At 42.6% G+C, this 23,103-nt stretch overlaps 1 protein-coding gene across 3 annotated transcripts in view; it reads right to left on the bottom strand.

The window, feature by feature from the left end:
• LOC101478469 (striated muscle preferentially expressed protein kinase) overlaps positions 1–11,487 on the bottom strand; it is a 63,187-nt gene extending 51,700 nt beyond the window's left edge. For 2 of the 3 annotated variants that reach the window (XM_076880394.1, XM_012924690.5), the window contains exons 1-2: positions 11,041–11,487; positions 9,013–9,564 (exon numbers count right to left, since the gene is read on the bottom strand). In XM_076880394.1, the coding sequence (XP_076736509.1) occupies positions 9,013–9,391 (379 nt within the window). In that variant the 5' untranslated portion in view covers positions 9,392–9,564; positions 11,041–11,487. The remainder of the gene's footprint in view (positions 1–9,012; positions 9,565–11,040) is intronic. The other variant, XM_012924689.5, reaches the window with a different exon arrangement.
• Between the last annotated feature and the right edge of the window lie 11,616 nt (positions 11,488–23,103).

Genomic DNA, 23,103 nt, shown 5'->3' with positions numbered 1-23,103 from the left:
ATGCATTATGGGACAATGAGACAGTTACGGGGAGGATTGCCGAAGAGTGGCGGCCCTATTTCAGACAGCTATGTGCTCATGAACCTTGATGCTAGAGGTTTTTATAACACTGTAGCCTTGTCCCACTTAAAGATGAAGTTTAAACTGAACTCTGTGGCCGGATGGAAAGATTAACACAAGTATATGAGTGACTGTGGAATTCAGTGACATTGCTGTTTCCTGAATAAGAATAACAAACCTGATCACGGTGTTATTGTTAGTCTTGTACAGCAGGACTGAACCTTCTGTGACTATACCTTCCATACCACCGTGACTGGCTTTTATATTGGTTGGAGCTCCACTTTGTACATCTTTCAAACATTTTAACTGATCATCTGCATCCAGAAAGAAATTGTTTAAATCACCGTGTGTGACTAAGCCGATGATTTTTCACCTGGCTGTATAGACAACATGTCTTTGTTGTTCGGTCATCATCTATGGCATCTTGGGCTCCTCTGATTTACTTATTAGCCCATGTTGATAGTACACATTCTTTCTTTATGTTAGTGTAAACTGCTAGATGACATTCCAGGTTTTAGTTACCTAGATAACCTTGTAATGTATTCCTAGCTTGTCGTATGTCAGCCAACAGTAGCATTAGCCCTCATTGATAATGACTTCAACTGTTCGTCTCAAAGTGGAGAAAAACCTATCTCGGGATTTGCCCACTTTGCATTGTTAGCAAGTCTTTCGTCCATCGTCACTGGATGTCAGTAATATTCTGTGGATAAATTTACTGATTGCGTCTTTCAAGTACCTCAACTTTTTAAACTCCCTGTGAGACAGATTAAATTGTGAAGCTCTTGAGAGAGTAAGAATATCTATAAAACAGACATCACCCGTGTAAAAACAAAGCAAATGCAGAAATTATTTAACTGCCTGCTTTTCCCATCTTTGGCTTGTATTTGGCAGCTTTGCAAATAACACTTGGAAGTCATTGTCAACAGGATTTATCAAGTTCCACCTTAAATGTAAACTGAACGTCTGAGAATAATATTGCAGCCAGAGCAAGAAAAAAACAAAGATTAAAGCAAAGTTGTAGCTGTGTTATGTGTTATGAACCCTTAGATGTCTCTGGATGTCCTTTATGTCCTTACCTAAGCTTGGGTGCCTTTTTCTAAAGAACTTTTCAAATGTTACCTTATCAGTAACTGCAAGTCGTGCCTGACATGTTCACTCACACCACTGTGTCACAGTTTTTACAATAATTTACTGTAAAAGTAGCTTAATAAAAAAACAAATGATGGTCAATTTGCCATTTCCTGCTGTTTCATCAAACTGCTAATCCAGCCTTATGATGTGTGACGGCACATTAATGCTGTACGACAGAAGGTGACATTAATAAAGCAGTGTGGGCTCGTGACACTGGACCGCTCTGGTTTCTGGTTGGTCTGATCGCTCAGGATGATATCTTAAAGTGACAGACCTGAGTGTCTGACTCACTGAGTGATGCTCAAAAGCAGCCAGAACACGCAGTGACTGTTCCCACATGGGCAAGTATACACTAAGCCCCTCCAATCCCAGCGCACCCTCCTTTTCTCTTTATTCATCAAGCTGAGCGTGATTGAGTGTGACAGTGCTGCGTCTTGACCGTGGCGAAGCTATAATTATCTGTGATGTCTGCTGGTGCAATCAGAGAAGGGGGCCGACGGCATCCACACATCACTAGAGCACGAGCCCTCTGGCCGGCACGGCACATACCGGGCCATAAATAACCACAAGGAGAGTGAGAAGAGGGGAGATGTAAGAGGGAGGCAGTGGTCAGGAAGATAAGAAAATAAAACCTACAGGATGGATAAAAATAGAGAGGCAACAGTGAATTGTTGGTTTTCACGTAAGTAGCAAGAAAAAAAGAGAAACAAAGCCTCTTTTGTCCAATTTAGGCCCCTGTTTGACATGTGCAAGTATATCATTATGTCCTCTAAATCGAATTTATGCTGTCTTTGTTATCACATAGACAGAAAGCTACCTTCAGCAATTTCTTTGCCACAAGAGGTCGCCACATGTAGCTACACAGGTTCAATTTGGCAGGTTGAGTTTTACGCCCTTCCTGATGTAACCCCATCTCTGGCTGGAATTGAACCAGCAGCCTTTCGTTTGCCAAGCAAATGTTTTAACCACTACACCAGAGTTTAAAAAAAGAAGCCTGAAAGTGAATATTTAGAGCAGCCTGAGCTTTTGGCTCTTAGCGATTATTTGCCCATGAGCTTATTATTTGAATATTTGGCCATGTTTAATAATCTGAACATGCCAGCAGTGTATATGAAGTATGTTTCAGAAAATAGGAAAAAGCAAGAGAGGTCCACGTGACTGTTGTGTCCCACGACAGTCACATCCAACTTAGTTCTTTATTTTAGTGATTTAAGTCTGATTTAAGGTGTTAAGTGTATTGCTCTGTGCATAAGGAGAAAAAACTAAAGCAAACAAACTGAGAAACTATGCACGGCTTAATGTTGAGGATCATTTTCAATCAGTCCAAAATGAGCAGAGGGAGAATAAGATAACGATATTAGGTAGGTAGCCGTAAAGAGGTAGGTAGCCGTGATAGATCAAAACCAGAAGAGAGAGACAGAGAGTGCAGAGGAGCTGAGTGATACAGTGCACCAGCTGGACCGTACGTGCCAGCTCATAGTGTGAGAGTTGCTGACATGTGAGCTCAGCAGTCAAATTTGTAGACAGGACAGGGCACCGAGACTGTGACGAAATGTTCCCAGCAATACAATGATCGCACGGCAAGCCACACAAAGCACTCAAAGTGATGATGCAAACTGGCTGTGAGTGTTCAAACCTACTAAACATCACAGAGATAAGCTTGGAAAATTAGGTCCAGTGCTCTGACTGTCTACTAAAGGCACTGAAAGACTTGGATTCATGTGAAGTTTAATGTGACATTTGTGCCCAAAATGTTGGTTTTAAGTGGTCAGAATCAGAATACTTTAGTAACCCCACAGAAAACGATGTAATTTGATAATATGTAAGATTTTCATGTAATTTTTTTTTATGTAAGTACAATATAAAATGGTAAATTTCATGATATGCATTCACTTTATATCAAGCATGTTTTCTTTAATGATTGAATATTTGAATAAATAAACCTTTTATTTTACATATTTTTGTTGTATTTTACTCTAAATTATGAATAATCCTTTTTTTAGTGTACAATCTGGTAGTATGTTCCTTCTCCAGTAGGTAACAGCACCGTGGAGCCAAGATGGGCTGCGTTATTGTATTTCTGACTACTTTTTTCAAGTAACTAGTAATGTAAGGGATTACTATTGCAAAAAAAAGTAATTAGATAACTGTTACTTTCCTGTAAACACGCTGCGTTACTGCGTTAGTAAACCATCGTGATTTTGTTTGTGATAGCATCTCATGACACTGACGTAAGCGCGTGCGATGCCCGTCGCAGCAACAGACATGTGTAGATCAACAATGGATAATATGGAGTGCGGGAGAGAGTACGACCATGCAGCGTTTAAAGCTTGGAAGTACTGACATTACTTTGACTTTCCGTAAAAAGTGACAAAAACATTAGCGTCCGCTGTTCACTCTGCGGGGGAAGAAAACTTCTTTCCTCAGCGTTTCAAATCCGAGCAAGCACCCAGCAAGCCGCCACATGAATGTGAAATTCACAGATCACCCCGCTGACATGACCGCTGCGACAGGACTCAGTGCCGCTGGATCTTTGATTTTATTTATTTATTTTTTTGTGTTTTACTTGCATCTATTTGAAAGAGTGAGTGTAAACACAAATCATTATTTTATTTTATATGCTGGAATATGCAGAAAATAGGTTTAACAGAACTGGGCTGAAAGTTTTATTGCTTCTATTGCTACGTATTTAGGTTGTGTATTATGTTTTTAAAAAGTAACTAATTAACTAAGTAACTAATTACTTTTGAAAATAAGTAATCAGTAAAATAATGGGATTACTTTTCTGGAGAAGTAATCAGTAATTGGTAACTAATTACTTTTTTCAAGTAACTTGACCAACATTGGTGTGAAGAAACAAAAAAATTTAGACAAGCAGACTGTTAGACAGTCCATGTGTCATGGTCCTGCGACCATGACTCAGTGACTTTATGTTTATGTACTTATTGTTATTACCTTCATTATTATTCATGGCTGTTTTGGGATGGTTTGTGTTTGGGATTTTAGACACTGGGTTCTGGGTTTGTGCTCCCTCTGTTGGTCCCTGGTGTTAGTGTTCCCCTGTCTCGTCAGGTTAATCAGGTCCAGCTGTTTCCCCCATCTGTGTGTGATTTCCCAGTGTCTCTTTGTGTATTTATAGCGTGTGACTTCCTCTGCTCCTCGTCGCGTCACCTGTGTTCCTACCTGTGTTCCTACCTGGTGTAATCCTCTGCGTGTTCTCCCTGCTGTTCTCCCTTCATGTTCAGGTTTGCCACTCCTCTGTGTAGTTTATCCCAGTTTAGTTTCGTCCTTAGTTCTGTTTGCCATCTCCACTTTGTGTTTGTTATTAACAATAAATCACCCTCACATCTGAATAAGTGCTGCGTTTTGGGTCCTCCTTCCACTCTCCACACGGCCGCTGCCCCGGACCGTGACAGTACGACGCGACCACCAAATGGACCCAGCAGCGCTTAATCCGTCCAGGGAGCTACGAGAGACTCTCATCGATGCCACACAGGAGCTCATCGACCTGTGGCTGGAAAGCCCGGGTGGCACGTCCCAGCGCGCTGTAGAGAGGCGGCTACAGCGTCTGGTGACCGGTCTCCCATGGCTTCTGGGCTCGCTATGTTCGTGGGAGCGGGAGTTCCTCCTTCTGGACCTCGGTCTTCACCCCCCGTCTGCTTTTACTTCCGAGCAGTCCGAGGCGGTGAGCGAGCGACATGTTCTGGCTTCCCCAGATTCCGAGACTCTGTTTTCTGGGGCTATCCAGAGCGGGATGGGAGACTGTTCGGATCGCTTACCCACCTTCGTGGTAATGGACCCTTCGCAAGTGGGCGTGTACAGACCCTCTGCAAGACTAACAGACTGTGTCTCTGCCACTCCTTCTGAGCCAGGACTTTATCACCATTCTCCGGCTCAGTTCTGTGTCCAGCCACAAGCTCCCAGGTCTGTGGCTCAACCATTAGCCTCCCTAAGGGCTCAATTACCCGTTCTACCGCCGCTCCAGTTAGCCACTCAGCCACCACCACCGCTAGCATCGCTACAGCCCACAGTTCCGGTGATGGCTGAGCCACAATTTTCGCACTGTTTTTCCACCGCTGTTTCTGAGCAGGGAGACAAACTGTTTCATTACGGACCTGTTCCTCAAAAGCTGGCAACAATAGAGACTATTGCTCACTCCGGGGCTTCCCCAGAGGCTGGGTTACTGCCCTCGGCTTACTCTGGACCCCTGGAGGCCAAGATGCCAGCTGTGAACTGCACCGGGCTGTCACTGCCTGAGCAGGGTCAGTGCTCTGCGCAGCTGCAGCCCTCCTTATGTGTGCCAGAGGCCCGCGTGCCTACTGGTTTTGTTTCATGTGTGCCAGAGGCCCGCGTGCCTACTGGTTTTGTTTCAAATGTGCCAGAGGCCCACGTGCCTACTGGTTTTGTTTCACATGTGCCAGAGGCCCGCGTGCCTGCTGGTCTTGTTTCGTGTGTGCCGGGGGCTGCGGTGCCCACTGGTTCTGCGGCTGTTTTCGCTGGGGGGCCCGAGGAGCCTGTCCAGCCTCCTGTTTCGCCTGCTGGGGGGCCCGAGGAGCCCGTCCAGCCTCCTGCTTCACTAGCTGGGGGGCCCAAGGAGCCCGTCCAGCCTCATGCCACACCTGCTGCCACGTCGGCTGGGGGGCCCGAGGATCCCGTCCGGCCACCTGTGGCTGCTTCTCCACCTGCGGCTGCTTCTCCACCTGTGGCTGCAGCGCCACCTCCTGCAGTACCATCACCTGCAGCGCTACCACCTGCTACTGCCACGCCTCAGCCTGAAGCTTCAGCCTCGCCTGGTTCTGGTCCAGCTTCATCCTCACCTGGCCCAGCTTCAGCTTCAGCGTCTGCTTCGCCTAGCCCAGCTTCAGCTACAGCTTCATCCACGCCTGGCCCGGCTTCATCCACGCCTGGCCCGGCTTCATCCTCGCCTGATTCTGGTCCAGCTTCATCCTCACCTGGCCCAGCTTCAGCTACAGCGTCAGCTTCGCCTGGCCCAGCTTCAGCTGCAGCTTCTTCATCGCCTGGCCCGGTTTCATCCACGCCTGGCCCGGTTTCATCCACGCCTGGCCCGGTTTCATCTTCGTCTGGCCCGGCTTCATCTTCGCCTGGTCCGCCTTCATCTTCGCCTGGTCCAGCCTTCGTGTCTGCATCCTCGCCTGGCCCGGTTTCATCCTCGCCTGGCCCGGTTTCATCCTCGCCTGGCCCGGTTTCATCTTCATCTTCGCCTGGCCCGGTTTCATCTTCATCTTCGTCTGGTCCGGCTTCATCTTCGTCTGGTCCGGCTTCATCTTCATCTGGTCCAGCCTCCGTGTCTCCATCCTCGTCTGGTCCAGCCTCCGTGTCTGCATCCTCGTCTGGTCCAGCCTTCGTGTCTGCATCATCATCTCCGCCTGCTGCGGTCCCGGCTTCCGTGCCCTCAGCCTTGCCTGGCCCAGCCTCGTTTGGGTCTGGAGCTAAACGGCCGTTTTCTGGACCGCTGGCTAGGCTACTGGCCGACCGCCGTCGCCTGACTGGCCGCCGTTGCCTTCCGCACGGCCGGCCCCCGGACCGCCATCGCCTGAGTGGCCGCCGTTGCCTTCCGCACGGCCGGCCTCCTGAACTCTTTACGCGCCGCCGTTGCCTTCCGCACGGCCGGCCTCCTGAACTCTTTACGCGCCGCCGTTGCCTTCCGCACGGCCGGCCTCCTGAACTCTTTACGCGCCGCCGCTGCCTTCTTCGTGGACGGCCTCCTGAACTGTGTTTTGGACTCTGCTCCCCTGTGGGTTTTGTGTTCATCTTTGTTTTGGGACTCTGGGGCCTCCGTCCGTGGTCGTGGTCCGGTCCCTCCGTCCTGGGCCCCCTGCCGCCCGCCCGGATCTGGTGGTGTGTTTCTGTGGCTGTCGGGGGCCAGCCCTTGAGGGGGGGGTACTGTCATGGTCCTGCGACCATGACTCAGTGACTTTATGTTTATGTACTTATTGTTATTACCTTCATTATTATTCATGGCTGTTTTGGGATGGTTTGTGTTTGGGATTTTAGACACTGGGTTCTGGGTTTGTGCTCCCTCTGTTGGTCCCTGGTGTTAGTGTTCCCCTGTCTCGTCAGGTTAATCAGGTCCAGCTGTTTCCCCCATCTGTGTGTGATTTCCCAGTGTCTCTTTGTGTATTTATAGCGTGTGACTTCCTCTGCTCCTCGTCGCGTCACCTGTGTTCCTACCTGTGTTCCTACCTGGTGTAATCCTCTGCGTGTTCTCCCTGCTGTTCTCCCTTCATGTTCAGGTTTGCCACTCCTCTGTGTAGTTTATCCCAGTTTAGTTTCGTCCTTAGTTCTGTTTGCCATCTCCACTTTGTGTTTGTTATTAACAATAAATCACCCTCACATCTGAATAAGTGCTGCGTTTTGGGTCCTCCTTCCACTCTCCACACGGCCACTGCCCCGGACCGTGACACCATGATTGTGAAATGTCTTTGACAAAGACACTAAATCTTATGTGCTTTCATGCAGCAGTATCTGCTACATGCTACCTTTTTCATTCTGACTACTTCACTTCATAGCCTGCACTTAAAGTAGCTGCATTACACTGCACTGACAAGATGTCACCATGTGGGAGTTGGAAAAACTGATGTTGAAGATGTGACAGATGGGACTGATCTTTTCTTTTTTCCCAGATACATAACTTATGCCTCGCATGCCTTGCTGCGTGAATTTATGCTGACAAGACCAGTCACCCTGAGCAAAACTGTCTCAGCCAAGTGTTCTAATTTTGGAAGTGATACAGAGCTGCAAAAGCAGCAGTATCTTTACAGCTAAATGACTTTTTACAGCGCCGTCACGGCCTCGGTCTTCTGTTCAATCAGCTGTTAAGCATTGGCTTGGAAATATTTACCTTCCCAAGCATTTCTGCAGATTCAAAAATCCATACAGAATGAGTGACACCAGCATTTTAAAAATCTTGTAAACAAGATATGAGGTCTTTATTTTCAGTCAAAAGACATTTCTACTAAAAGTGAGAATTTACAGTATTGAAGCAAAAACCACGTCACACACTTATTTATCTGCAGAACAATCCACACAGTGACTTTAATATCATTGTGCTTATTTGTACAGCATTATAAAATCAGCATAAAACCAAGAACTTGTCTACTACCAGAGACTGAAAGTTTAAAGCTGACATCTACTTGATTTTTGTTGTATTATTATTATATCATTGCGCAGGTTGTATATGCCAAAATAGCAAGTTGTCAAACTAGTGATACAACCAATAAGTGGCAGGCAGTTCGTGTAGACAGTCTACTTAAAGTCTTGAAGGATATGTTCCCCAGTCTATCAGGAGGTTTTCTGATTTTAGTTACAGGTGCAAAATACAAGAATAATATACAACGTCCCTAAAAAATAAGAATATTTCGTTTTCAACAGGCTTTTGACAGATTCCTAAAATATTTGTGTTTTTGTGCTTTCATGCCAGACACCCTAATAAATTTGTTAAGAACTGTATAGCATATATATTCTGTAATGTTCAGCTGTGCAGCAGAGAGAATGCAACAAGCTAATTTTAAGTGTTTCACAGTGAGGCTCTGCAGACATAGAAGATGGGCTGACTATATGAAACTTAAAACCCAATCTCGGCTCTTGGAACTTGGGTCGACAGTTGTTTTGTCTAAATGCACTTTTAATAAGTAGGATAAGGTTTCAAGACAATAAAGATTAACAAGATTATTGGTGTAGTATTTGTGCAAATCACCGGTTGGTCTTACTGAATCAGTTATATATCATTAAAGCTTTAAAATCCCTCATCATGATGGCTTCTTTTGATAGGAACAATGTGTTTAAGCTCCTTGTGATTACCTTCACCGAGGTCCATGACGGCCAAGACGGCACTGCACCTTGCCTCTCCCAGCTCATTGGTTGCCACGCATGTGTACAAGCCAGCATCACTTGTGCGGCAGTCTCGTATCCAGAGACCACCCGAGTCCTGGGCTTCCGATGGAGATAAGAGCTCATCGTTGCGGTACCAGGCCAGCGAAGGTGTCGGATGCCCCAGCACTGACACCCTCAGTCGGATATCACAACCTGTTCCCACTGCTGCTTTACGGAGCTTACGCACAAAAACCGGAGCTGCTGGTTCTTGGATATTAGACCCATTTTCTGGAACGTGGTCAATGCTGATTTTGGCCCTCTTGGAAGGGATGTTCGAACTGGAACTTGAACCGTGGCTTTCTGCCATCTTGACTTCTTAAAGACTTTTTAATTAACTGTACTTCTTATCTGGCAATTGACTGGGTTATCAAGATGAACTGCATTTATTGAATGCCTCTTCTGAAAGACTCCATTAGTTTAGATGTCTCTGGGCTCACTGGGAGTACATAGGGGGTTTGAGCTGGGATGTTGCACCAGGAACTGAAAAAAAAACAGAGTATATTTATCACACTGACATCAAAGTTATCTACCGATCCCAACATGCCAAAAAAACCCAAATAAACAAACAAAAAAGAGATATTTTTACTCTGTAATATGTATAAAATGTATTATTTTGAAACTGGTTATTAAAATGGCTTAAAAGAGGCTGATTGTACCCTTTGTAATGTCTCTATATACCAAGTGAAAGTAAAGTCATTATAAGTGACAAAAAAGCATCCTGGTCTTCAGTGCAAACCTGAATATTGTTGCAGCAGAGCCTATGAAATTGTGAGAAGCCCAGGTTTACTACGGGCTTTAGTGGGAAAACTGAGCTTGTTAATGTGTTTTAACCCAAACTGTGACCTTTCCTTATAACCCCAATTCCCCCCAAAAATTGGATGATGTGAAAAATGTAAATAAAAACAGAGTGCAATGATTTGCAAATCTCAAAAACCCATATTTTATTCACGGCGGAGAACAGAAAACATATGAAATGTTTAAACTGGGACATTTTAGTATTTCATACAAAATATTAGCTTATTTTGAAGCAGCAACACAAAAGCCTGGAAAAATAAGTGGAACTAACAAGCAGCTGCTGGAGGCACATTACCATAGTAACATGTTTGTAACATGAATAAGTTTAATGTAAGTAAGTTAAGTAAAGACGGGCAGAGGAGAATAATAATGTTTATATTATTATTATTTTATCATTATTATTATTAATAATAATAATAATGATAGTTTTACATGTTTCTCAATGTAAAACTGTAAAGATTGTGAATATTTCATCATCTGCAGAACATAACATCATCAAAAGATTCAGAAGAGCTGGAAAAATCTCTTTGTACAAAGGCTGAAAATCAATACTGGATGCTCATGATCTTCAGGTCCAAAAAAAAGTGAGGATTCTGCCTTAGAAATCACTGCAGGGACACTTTCAGCAGTCACTGTATGTGTATGTCATTATTGTATGTCCTCTCATTTTGGCACCCGTGCCACGAAACTGATGAACCACAGAGAAGTCAAGCTGTGGTAGCCGGGAGGGAGAACCAATTTTAGAACCTTTTTGGATGCCACTAGTGGGTCTTAGACTAAACAACAGCCTGTAGCTTGAAGAGTGGTACAAGTTGTCAAAGGACTGTGACGCTAAAGGTCGTGATTTGGTTTCCTTCACCTACCTGCAGTTAATGTTGGCAATTTTTTTCTAAATGATAATAATACTAATCAAATGAGGGAAAAATTCATTCAATTATTCAATTATGACAATAAAATGACATTTTTTTGCCATTTAAAGGGCAGAATTTCATAAGCCTGTGTAGGAAAAAGTGTAGTGATCACTCCAGATGACAGCAAGTGGAGAAGCAAAATTAAAGAATAGCTGGCGTATTTCTTTCATGTGTTAATGTATGATGTTTCATATGCTGATCCAAGGAGTCGCCTAAAATAGGCTATATAATAGAAAGTAATGCACCTTACCTCTCTCTTGCCATCAAAGCCGACAAGAATCCCTTTGGACATCCCCGCAAAGTCCATGTTAAGGTAACAAGATCCATGGAGCAAAATGTTTCATCTCAAATCATTTGCTAAAGCCCGTGTCTCTCAGTGTCCTCAGCGAGCACGGGCTGTAGGTGTAAGGCCACCCTAGATCATGTAGCATTAGCAGCCACGGCCATGGTCCCTTTCAACAGCTTGAACCCTGGTGAAGGTGAGACAGAGACAGATCCCTTTTTTCCTAAATGTCAAACGACTCAGGCCTTCCGGTCTTGTGTTTTTACCATTAAAAGAAAATGTAAGTGCTTTTTAAAATCGACACCCTTAACCTTTTTAGGCTTTAATGTTCTCAAGTCGGTTCGTGTTATCTGTCTCCTTCTCTCCCTTGTCACTGCTTCACTCCCAACTCCTGCAGGTCGGGAACGACAGCTGCACCACCACAGATAGGTCACATTTCCTAGCCTGCAATGTATAACCTATTCTCACACACACACACACACACACACACACACACACACACACACACACACACACGCACGCACACACGCACACAAACACACACACAAACACACACACACACACACACGCACACAAACACACACATGCATGCTCAAAGCACTCACACTCCAAGCCCTTTAGATAATGTTATCAAGCACTGTGTCTGTGTGTGTGTGTGTGTGTGTGTGTGTGTGTGTGTGTGTGTGTGTGTGTGTGTGTGTGTGTGTGTGTGTGTGTGTGACCGACCGTTGGAATTGCTATAAAAAGAAAGTCTAAGAATAAAGACAGGAGTGATTCATAGAACTGTAGGGCAGTGATATAACGATACAATCTAACTGGGAGGAATATTTACTATGTTTGTTTAACTGAAGCATAGTGAGCAGCTGTAGGTTTTGTAGAGCTTTTATAAAAATAGTTCTAAGTTGTTGTGGCTTGTTTTTCACTCGCTCCATCTCTCTTTTATTTTGGTAAACTTCCATTCACTGATCAATATTTCAATAAGAATTTGGGCTTTGGGCTTTAAATTCAAAGCAGTGCTTGACCAGTTTTTACAGACACATTTGAATGACAGCCTGGATAGCTAAGTTAGTGTGACAGTGAGCAAGGTGCGTCCCTAGACGACACCATATTCAGTACCACTGTAGGTACGTCTGTTTAACTCCTCTTAACCCAAATATATAATCAGCCAATCACATGGCAGCAACTCAATACATTTAGGCATGTAGATGTGGTCAAGATGAGCTGCTGAAGCTCAATCTGAGCATCAGAACGAAGAAGAAAGTTCAATTAAGCGACTTTAAATGTGGCATGGTTGTATTTTATAAACAGCCATCTCTAGGGTTTCAGACCACAGAGAATGGCCTGAAAATAACCATTGAGCAGCAAGTTTGTGGGAGAAATTGCTTTATTGATGACAGAGGTCAGAGGCGAATGGGCTGACTTCTTTAAGCTGATAGGTGCTGTATGCAACAGTAACTCAAATAAGCAGCTCGTTACAACTAAGGTATACAGAAGAGCATCTCAAATGCCACAGAAGACCACACTCCTGTAGACTAAACAGGAAACTAAGGGACTTAGAGAAGATTTGAAAAATGTCGCCTGAGTCTCAATTTCTGCTTCAACATTCAGATGGTAGAGTCAGAATGTGCTGTAAACAGATTTATTCTGCTTGTATCAACAGTTCAAGCTGCTAGCGGTGTAACGGTGTGGGGGATATATTCTTGGCACACTTTGGGCCCTTTATTACTAAATAAGCATCATTTAAATACCACAGCCTAGTTAAGTATTTTTGCTGACCATGTCCATCCTTTATGACCACAGTGTTCCAGCAGACTAACACACTATGTCACAAAGCTGAGATCAACTCAAACTGGTTTCTTGAACATGAAGATGAGTTCACTGTAAATGACCAACAGAGTCACCAGATCTCAGTCAAATAAACCAGCTTTGGGATGTGGTGAGACTGTGTACACCCATGAGATTCTCATCATGGGTGTACAGCCAACAAATCTACAGCAACTGCATGATGTTGTCATGTCAACATGAACCAAAGTCAAAAAGTCAAAAAGTCGTTATATAAAGTAGAGCGTCTGATTTACCATCCATCTGCTTCAAATGTGTCAGAGGAGGACTCCAAGGCCACCGCAGCACAAGACACTACATTTGTTCTGTCTGGACTGGCTCCTTTTATTCCCTCTTTTCAATCAGTGGTCATTATTACAGAGTACTCAGGAGTCCATAAAACCAAGAAGAAGGAGAAAATAAATGGCTTCTCCTGAAAAACTCCTGCAAATACTGTGCTGTTGCTGTGGAAACAGTCACCGAGAGACTTGATAAGCTACATGATTGTAATCAAACAAAAAGGTCAGGTAAAGTAATAATACAACATAAGAAAAGATGCTCACATTTCCTTTACAAACAAAAATAGTACATTCAGAATTTACTTTTATAGTAAAACATATAATCTTACTATCACATAAAGAATCACATTCATAAATAAGCATTATTCAGGAAGGGAATAACTTCCTAATACCTTCACGATTATAATGCTATTATTCAATGAAAAAGCTACATTTAACCACAAACTAGAATTTGCTCAACAATGATCATTGCAAACTTAAGTATCCATATGTCCAGTTGATTATGAGCTCAGCCATTAGCTTCTGCGATTCCAAATAGCTCAAATAACCAATATGAAAGCAATAACTGGTGTATCTCAGTATTTCTCTGTTTTGTCTGTCGTACCTCCATGTCAGTTTGATCTCTCTTTACTGTCGCCAATCTAGAGAGAGAATGTGGAGAGGTGACTTGAACTGGTATCGAGCTGAGTGAAGCTGGAAGGTCACCTGTCAATTGACCATAACTTACCAACCATAACTAGCCTAATAGTTAGGTGTGTTAACATGGTCTATGTGTTAACAAGGAACTGCTGCTGTGCTGACAGACCCCTAAAGTCTTTCAGTTTGCCTACAGTCACAGAAACTTCAAGATCTTTCTATTAAATTCAACAATGAAATCTGCTTAAACTGAATATGGCCAAGGTGTTGGAATCTCCGCTTTTAGTAACGTGATACACACACACACACACATATATGTATATATATATATATATATATATATATATATATATATATATATATATATATATAAATTCATGTATATTTTTATACTTAAATTATATATTGTAAGCTTGAATAATCTTTGTTTTAGCAAACCTACTGAGAGGAATTGTTCCATGTTAAAAAATAGATAAATACAATTATATTCTCAATTGCTATTTAGCATACCCTAAAACACCTTTTTGGCTTGCCACATTATAAACCAAAGCAATGTTTTATTTTCTTATGAATACATTTTTGAGCCATCAAGGGGAAAATAATAACAATAAAAAATAAATAAATAAATAAAAAAGGATACAAAGCAGGAAAAGCCCTTTCTTATTTCTTATTTCTTATTCTGTCAACCATCGCTTAACCTGTCAGATTCTGTTTTTTAACTTCGCATCTCTATTAAGAACACCGGCAGTGATGATCTTTGTTTATTGATTTATTTACACACTGATTTACTGATTTAATTTTTTGTTTTGTTTAATTTTTTCCGCTCCATAATGTGGCAGCTCCTATGAGTCCTTATATGTTTTGTATTTTTTTATATTCAGTGTCATGGTCCTGGGCCATGTTGGCCCAGCGTTCTTAGTTTCCTTGTATGTTTGTATTTTATTCCATGCTTCCCCTGCCCATTATGTCTAAGTTCTCCCCGTGCTCTCTCTTCCCCCTGTGTACCCTCTATGTATTTATGAGCCCTCGTCCCCTTTCGTGTTTATTCCCTGTCTCCCCTGCCTGTTACGTTGGGGTTCTACTCGTGCTCTCTCTCCTCCTGTACTTCCTGTTTCACCTCTCCCGTCAGTGTTCAGTTCACCCCGCCCTGTCTCGTTATGATTATCAGTGTCACCTGTGTTCCCCGTGTGTTCCCACTTCCCTCGTTAACCCTCTGTGTATTTCTGTCTGCGTCTCCCTCTGTTCAGTGTGACGTCGTCCCTCATGCCGTGTGTGGATCTCCCTGTGGCTCTCTGTGAGTTCTTAGTTTGGTCTCCCAGTTTAGTTTAAGTTTGTATATTTGGTTCTGCCGGCAAATAAAGCTGAGTTTTGAGTTCATCCCCTCGTGCCTGTGAGTCCTGCATTTTGGGTCCTACTCCTGCCTGCCGCACGGCGATTCATGACATTCAGTCCCTTAATTTTCCCATCAGGCTACATCTGACTCTTGACCTTTCTCCTGTATAATCATGAGTAAAACGCTCTGTTAGCTGTTTACTCACCAGCTTTCCAAGCTCTATGGCTGGGACTAAATACACAAGGCAATATTGGGATGGATTAGATGGTTTTTATAATTTGTTTCGTTTGCAAATAAAGTATAAGCTAATACTAATACTGTTTGTAAATGTAATTCATAGAGCAGGTTTGTATTCAATGAGTTTATGCTGGTTTATTACTAGAAACTACATTTCAATGTTAGTTATACTGTCATTAAATTTTACTAATAATTATAATCACAACTTTGAGCAATTTTCATCATTTTTCTCTTGGGTGGCTGCATGTAGTACTATTTTTCACCTTCATCTAACAAGGGAAAAAAGACACAAATGCCTTCAGGGTTGTGTCAGGAAGGACATCTGGCATAAGAACTGTCCAGATCAAACATGTGGAGCCACCTGGTGATCCTGTGTGAGTAAGGGAGCACACCATTTTACATACCTGTTCTTGTAAACTGCACTTGAACAATGTTCTACACATACAACTTGATTCATCGACTGATATTGTGGTAACAATGTTTTAAAGTGCCAGGTATTGTCACTAAGACACATTCTACAGCTTCACCTGATGGATGCTGATGCATCACAAGCGTGTTCAGACAGTGGAATCTCTCCCAGTGGTGGAGTGAAGCCAGGTACATTTACAGTTTTTTCTGATTGCTTAAGCCCTTTTTTTGCAACTATTGGCTAGTTTTGCAAAACTCTTCACACAAATAAGAAAACCTGTCACCCAATAATCAAAACATTGTAGTTCTCTTGCAAAAGCAAACACAGCTAGATTAACTCTTCACACCTTCGTAAAAATGGTGTTTCCGTATCAAACAGTACACACACGCCATCATCTACTAAGCACACAATGCGCCAACTGCACACTGATGGTATGAATACAAAACACATCTGGCGTTTGCCTTCCCTGTGCACAAGGTAGGCTATGTCAGTTTGAGCTCATACTTCTGTCATAGATCCATAAGCATAGAGGGATCCAAACTTCAAGTACTGGTGTTTATTCAAACACATCAAAACAAACACAAGTGTTTATTTCCAAGTATAGGATTATTTGCAATCGCCATAATGACTATATGGGTTACGTGGTCTGCAGTGAACATGCTTCCTCTGCCCCCTCCTCATCTTCCTCTTGCTCCTCCTTGTCCTTGTCGTCCTCTTCATCCTACTTCTTCACCTCCACGTCCTCTTCCTCGGCCTCCTCTACTTCTCACTCTTTCTGCTCCCTCCATTGTATTCCGCACACACAGCTTACCTGTATTACAGTTTTTTCTGAATGCTTAAACCCTAACTGTGATTCCTGTAGCACAATCTCTAAAACTATTCAGACTTATAGCAAAACCACTCACTGAGTTTGCAAAACTAAAAGCACAAAAACTGCTTTGCACTCAGTTTGCAATTTTGTAACACACACTTTGCAAAACTGTAGGCACAATTCACTGCACAACACTCAATTACCAAATTTCCAACACACTCCTAGCAAAAGTATACACATGTATGGCTATCATTACAGTTTTTCTCAAATGTTAAAACACAAAAGCCAATCCTGTAACCCAAATGACCAGTAGTCTAAACACATTTACTAAATGTAGCCACCATATTCCAGTACCATAAACACATGTCACATGAAGACACAAGTCACAAGTCCTTGTCGTCCTCTTCATCCTACTTCTTCACCTCCACGTCCTCTTCCTCGGCCTCCTCTACTTCTCACTCTTTCTGCTCCCTCCATTGTACTCCGCACACACAGCTTACCTGTATTATAGTGCTTAGGCTGATTGCAAAGTGAACGAATTATCTAAAAAAGTTTTGACATGTGAAAGTGTGCCAGACAGTTGGCAAATTAGTGTTAATGATAGCCATACATGTGTATACTTTTGCTAGGAGTGTGTTGGAAATTTGGAAATTGAGTGTTGTGCAGTGAATTGTGCCTACAGTTTTGCAAAGTGTGTGTTACGAAATTGCAAACTGAGTGCAAAGCAGTTTTTGTGCTTTTGGTTTTGCAAACTCAGTGAGTGGTTTTGCTATAAGTCTGAATAGTTTTAGGAATTGTGCTACAGGAATCACAGTTAGAGTTTAAGCATTCAGAAAAAACTGTAATCAGCTACAACACTGTAAGTGCAGTTCTGAAGTATTTGAGGATTGCCATTTTATGCTTATGTTATCATTCAGATCTAAGTTGTCAGCAGTTCACCGAAGAGTCATTTTTAATTTTTAGATCGTTTTAATAAAATCATTGTTGGAAGCCTAATCAGATCAAACTACCCCGTACTTTGTGTTGTAGAACTTTTCATTCTTCTCTCAGTCATTAATCATCTCATAAAACCTGACACTGAGAGACGCACTGGAGGGATCATGTCTGCTTTAAGCACCACTGGCCAACATTATCAGACTGGGAAGGGATTTTGCAGTGGTAAGTAGAAAAAGCTCTACTTCACTCTACTTCAGCAATTTAATAATGCATACAGATGAGCGATAGCATCATCGTATAGTGCAGTTCATCAGTCAAAAGGCATTTTTTTTTATAAAAAATGATGACACTTTTAGTCCGTTTTGATGATAACTCCCATCCCAATTCCTGAAAGGTTTAATAGAAGTAAAAAGAAAAGAATGCAATAATTTCAAAATCCCATAAATCTATAGAAAACATATCAAATGTTTAAACTGAGAAAACGTAGCATTTAATGGGGAAAAAAAGGTCATTCTGAATGTGATGGCAGTAACTCATCAACAAACTTTCCTACTATTTAACATCCCCTCTTCTTTTAACTACAGTTTATAAACATCCAGTACCAAATGGCCAGTTTAGTACAATGTTGGGCCCTTTGAGAGGTGCCAAGATCCACAACTGGTCATTAGCACACCACTCCCGGAGTTGTGGCATACATGCCAGTACTACAATTGTAAGCCCCTATTCTTAGATAGACATCGTCATTAGCCACTACCTATCTGTTAACAGTTTGTTTGTCTCACTCTCCATGCATGTGAATCTGCTAGGATTGGTGCTAAAAGATGTGATTTACACATACATGTTTCTATCAGACCACTTAAAGTCTGCTTTCATGCGCATTATAATGTTAAAGTTTGCCTATTTACTTAATGTGTAACTGGGCTATGAGACTACGGTATATAGGAACTATATGTGTGTTTGGCTGTTATATTGTCTGCTGTCTAAACATATATATATCGTTTTTTTTAAGGGATTCTTATAGCAAAACTAAATGCTTACAAACCCACTCTTTCATTTAAATGAACACCACATCAGGGCTGTTTTCACTTAGGGGTTTTATATTGAGGTCATATGATGTGTGAATGAGGACCCAAATCCAGACTGGTGTGACAGAGCTAATAAACAGAAAATAAACCTTTACTCAGGGGCATCAGAAAAGGCCAAGTGCAGCCATAAAACAAAGCCCATAAATCCAAACAGAGAAACAACAGTGGAAAACAGAATCAGCAGCACAACACAACAGAGAGTTAAGGTAAACTGAGGCTTTAAATACACAGACACTGATGGCTGAAGACACAGCTGAGGAACACACTTAAACTAAATCAGATTGAGGAGACAAGGTAAGTAAAACTGAATGTAGTACACAAAAATGTTTGTGGTTTTTCTTGTAAGTGTTTAAGTCCTGATCCAGTTGGCCTGCTACCTCAGATGGTTAGAGTGTGGTGCTGATAATGCTGAGGTCCAAGGTCAATCCCCAATGACAATGGGGATCCCCAACGTCTGGGCAGAACGTTCTGCCCAGACGTTCAGAGAGAATTCAAGAAATGTGTGTTACCTCCTCCGTTATAGGAATTCCATGTTGTTTGCACAAATACCTGTGGTACCATGTTTTCAGTGCACAATTCTGTATCTCATTTACACCTTACAACCATAGATGTGATTAGACTACAAATCTGAAATCTATCAGGCCTACTTATTCTACCAAAAATAAATAAACAATTTGATGTAGGTCACGTTTCTCCCATGTGTCATGTTCTAAAATCAAAAGTAGTCCCACCTGAGTGAATATCAGACATGCATCCACTGCTATTTGTTGAGTACAATAATATAACAAATGTGGATAGAGATGTAGATCTAGCCATCTGTAGGTTGGATAGTAATGGTTGTTAACGTGCTGGCAACACTGAAGTCATGGGTGGAGGCTTGATATTGGTTGGTACAGCTTTGATTTTAGTATCAAATGGGTTTCCAGCTCCAGTATGACAAGAACAAAGTTAATGTTGTTTGAAGTAGTTGAAGACATTAACAACAGTATTGCTGTTTTTGTCCTCCCTCCACTTTAACTGTGGTGCAAGAAAAGCCCAAAACTTTTTGTTTGTTTCTTGGCAGTCAAAATCCAAACCCATAATAAGATAAGGTAAGATACATTAACTTAGTCACACACTTGAGAAATATGTTTTGTTACAGCAGAAAGTGGACAGTGCAAGGTCACAGTAGCAAAAATTAAGAATAAACACTGGAATAGGATAAGATAATAAGATACACAATAGAATAGAATAAAATACTATATACAACAGAATAAAATACAATGCTGTCAGAAAAAGAGAATTGCACTTAATGAAATTGCACATGTGTGGATGTGTGTGTTTGGTCAGCTGCGAAGTCTTTGTTGTGGAGTCTGACAGCAGTGGGGAGGAAAGACCTGTGGAATCTCTCCGTCCCACATCGTGGGTGCCGCAGCCACTGAAGGAGCTGTTCAGTGCTGTTCAGCTGTTCAGTGCAGTCTCCTGCATGGGGTGGTGATGTCACTCACCACCTCCACTGAGTCCAGAGGGCATCCTAGAACAGAGTTGGCCCTCCGGATAAGCCTGTTCAGTCTCTTCCTGTCCTGAGCAGAGATGCTGCCGCCCCAGCAGGCCACACAGTAAAAGATGGCTGAGGCCACCACAGAGTCTTAGAAAGTCTTCAGGACTGGGCCCTTCACTCCAAAAGAGGTGAGTCTCCGCAGCAGGTACAGCCTGCCCGGCCTATTCTTGTAGAGGGCATCTGAATTATGAGTCCAGTCCAGTTTATTGTAGCTGTCCACAGCCTCAATGTCCATGCCTTGAATGTTTAGTGGATGCAGTGGAGGATGTTTGTCCCTGCGGAGGTCTACCACTTGGTTTTACTAATACATTTAATACATTCTATTGCCAAAAGCATTCACTTGTCTGCCTTTACAGACATTTGAACTTGAGTGACATCCCTTTTTTAATCCATAGGGTTTGATATGATGTCGGCCCTCCCTTTGCAGTTAGTACAGCTTCAACTCTTTTGGGAAGACTTTCCGCAAGATTTAGGAGTGTTTGGGGAAATTTTTCTCTAGAAGCACGTTTGTGAGGTCACAGACTGGATGAGAAAGCATGGCTCACAGTCTCCACTCTAATTCATCTCAAAGGTGTTCTTTCAAGTTAAGGTGAGGACTCACAGGAAGGGGCCATCATCAAACTGTTCCCACTAAGTTGGGAGTCTGAAATTGTCCAAAATGTCTTGGTATGCTGAAGCATTAAGAGTTCCTTTCACTGGAACTAAGAGGACGAGCCTAACTGCTGAAAAACAACCCCACGCCATATTCCCCCCCTCCACCAAACTTTACACTTGGCACAACGCAGTCAGACAAATACTGGTCCAATGGCAACCACCAAACCCAGACTGGTCCATTGGATTGTCAGATGGGGAAATGTGATTGATCACTCCAGAGAATACATCTCCATTGTGCTAGAGTCCAGTTGTGCAGTGCTTTACACCTCTGCATCCGACGCTTTGCATCACGCTTGGATGCAGCTGTTTCCATGGAAACCTATTCCAAGAAGCTCTCTATTCTTGAGCTAATCTGAAGGCCACATGAAGCTTGAAGGTCTTTAGTGATTGACTCTGCAGAAAGTTGGCGACCTCTGTGAGCATCATGCTCTACCACTTTGTGCTATGCCTAGGCATGTGTAGGTGCTTGATTTTAAACATGGAAGTGATGTGAACACCTGAACTGAGTGATTTGGATGGCTCGGTGAATACTTTTGGCAATATAGTTTACCTCAGAGTGACTTACACTTGAGAAAGAGTGAGAACATCACTTCATATCATAAAAGTTTCCAAAGCATCCACTATTTCGTACTGTTCCTTCTAGTTACTGGTGTAGCTATAAATCCAATGCTGACAAAGGTCTGGATTCCTTTATTGTCATTATGAGCACACAAAAACACAAAAAATCTCACAATCAAAACAGAACCACGTTAAAAGACTATAGTATAACTTTCTGTTAAACAATGAATAATGAAATAAAGTAATAAAAAAAGATGGTATAGCACTGAATAAGAACATTAAATAAAAAAAAAAATATATATATATATATATATATATATATATATATATATATATATATATATATATATGCACGAAAACAATCTGTATGGCTTACGTGTGCTCAGCTATTGTATTTTCCATCTATTTATGATGTGCATTTGAATTTAACTGTCAAGCTGTTAATGATCTGATTTCCAGGCTGTGATACTTTTTGCCTGAAGGGAGGAGAATAGTCTGTGACGGGGATGAGCAATGTCCCTCGTGATCCTTTTTGGCCTTGTCAGGCAGCGTTGTTGCACTAAGCCCCCAACAGGTGGCAGTAAGACCCCAACAATCTTCTCAGCAATCTGCCTTTCTGTCTGAGACACCGTTACTCTCATACCACAGAGACACAGACAGTGTGCTGCACATTCTATGTGGTGCCTCAGTAGAAAGTGGTGATGACAGATGGGTTAAGATGAGTTATTTTTAACCTCTGAGGAAAATGCAGGAGCTGGTGAGGAGATGTGCAGGCTCCTGGTTAGATTGTTGGTCACATACTCGACTATCTCCACAGCAATGTCAGTTATGTAGATCGGGCTGTGCATGGGCTGCTTTTGAACACCAGATTAAAAAACAAAAAAACCCAAAAAAAAAACAGGTTCCATTCTGCAAAAAGTCTCACCTCCTCCTGTAGTCTCTGTCATTGCTGTCTTTGATGAGATGTTCCACTTTTGTGTCATCCACGTAATTTGTGATGTAGTGATTACTGTACTTTTCACCACAGAGGTGGGTCATCATGGTGAAAACGGGGGATTCGTGACATGTCCCTTTGTAGAGCCTGTACATAATGAAATGGTGCTTGATTTCTTATGTACTCTCTGCTCAAATTGAGGTCTATCCGTCTGAAAGACCAGTGTCCATTTTTCCAAGGGGGTGATTCAGTCCAACTCGGCCTAGTTTGGTGATCAGATGCTGAGGGATTATCGTGTTGAAGGCTGAGCTGAAGTCAAGAAAGACCTTTCAGACCTGTGCATTTTCCTTCTCCAGGTCTTCCAGGGTTAATCGAAGAGGAGTGGATACAGCGTTATCAGTGGAACGGTTTGTGATGGGGTGACGGGGTACAATGGAGGTTCTGTGATCATGTCTTTCAAAGCGTTTCATTGTTGTGGGTGTAAGTGCTACTGAGTGATCGCTGTGATTTTATACCATTGTTAACCATTCCTCGCCGTCAGTCCCCTGACCGTGGTCGGGAGACGCGAGGGGAGATGCTTCCTCCAGGGCCGAAGTTTGTCCTCCTTCGGGGTTAACTCCCTTCACTTTTGTGGAGTAGTGAGACAGACAGAAATCAGCCGAGGCACCGGAGAGTACTGAAGAGATGAGGCTTTAATAACAGTACTGCACACTTCGACAACACACTGCATAGCCTGTAGCCCGTTAGAACGCTGCTCCCGGTCGCCCTCTCTACCCA

This window comes from Maylandia zebra, linkage group LG23 (assembly GCF_041146795.1).
Source record: "Maylandia zebra isolate NMK-2024a linkage group LG23, Mzebra_GT3a, whole genome shotgun sequence".
Classification (NCBI taxonomy): domain Eukaryota; kingdom Metazoa; phylum Chordata; class Actinopteri; order Cichliformes; family Cichlidae; genus Maylandia; species Maylandia zebra.
The sequence above is the reverse complement of the archived record's forward strand: the minus strand, read 5'-3'. Positions and strand labels throughout refer to the sequence as shown.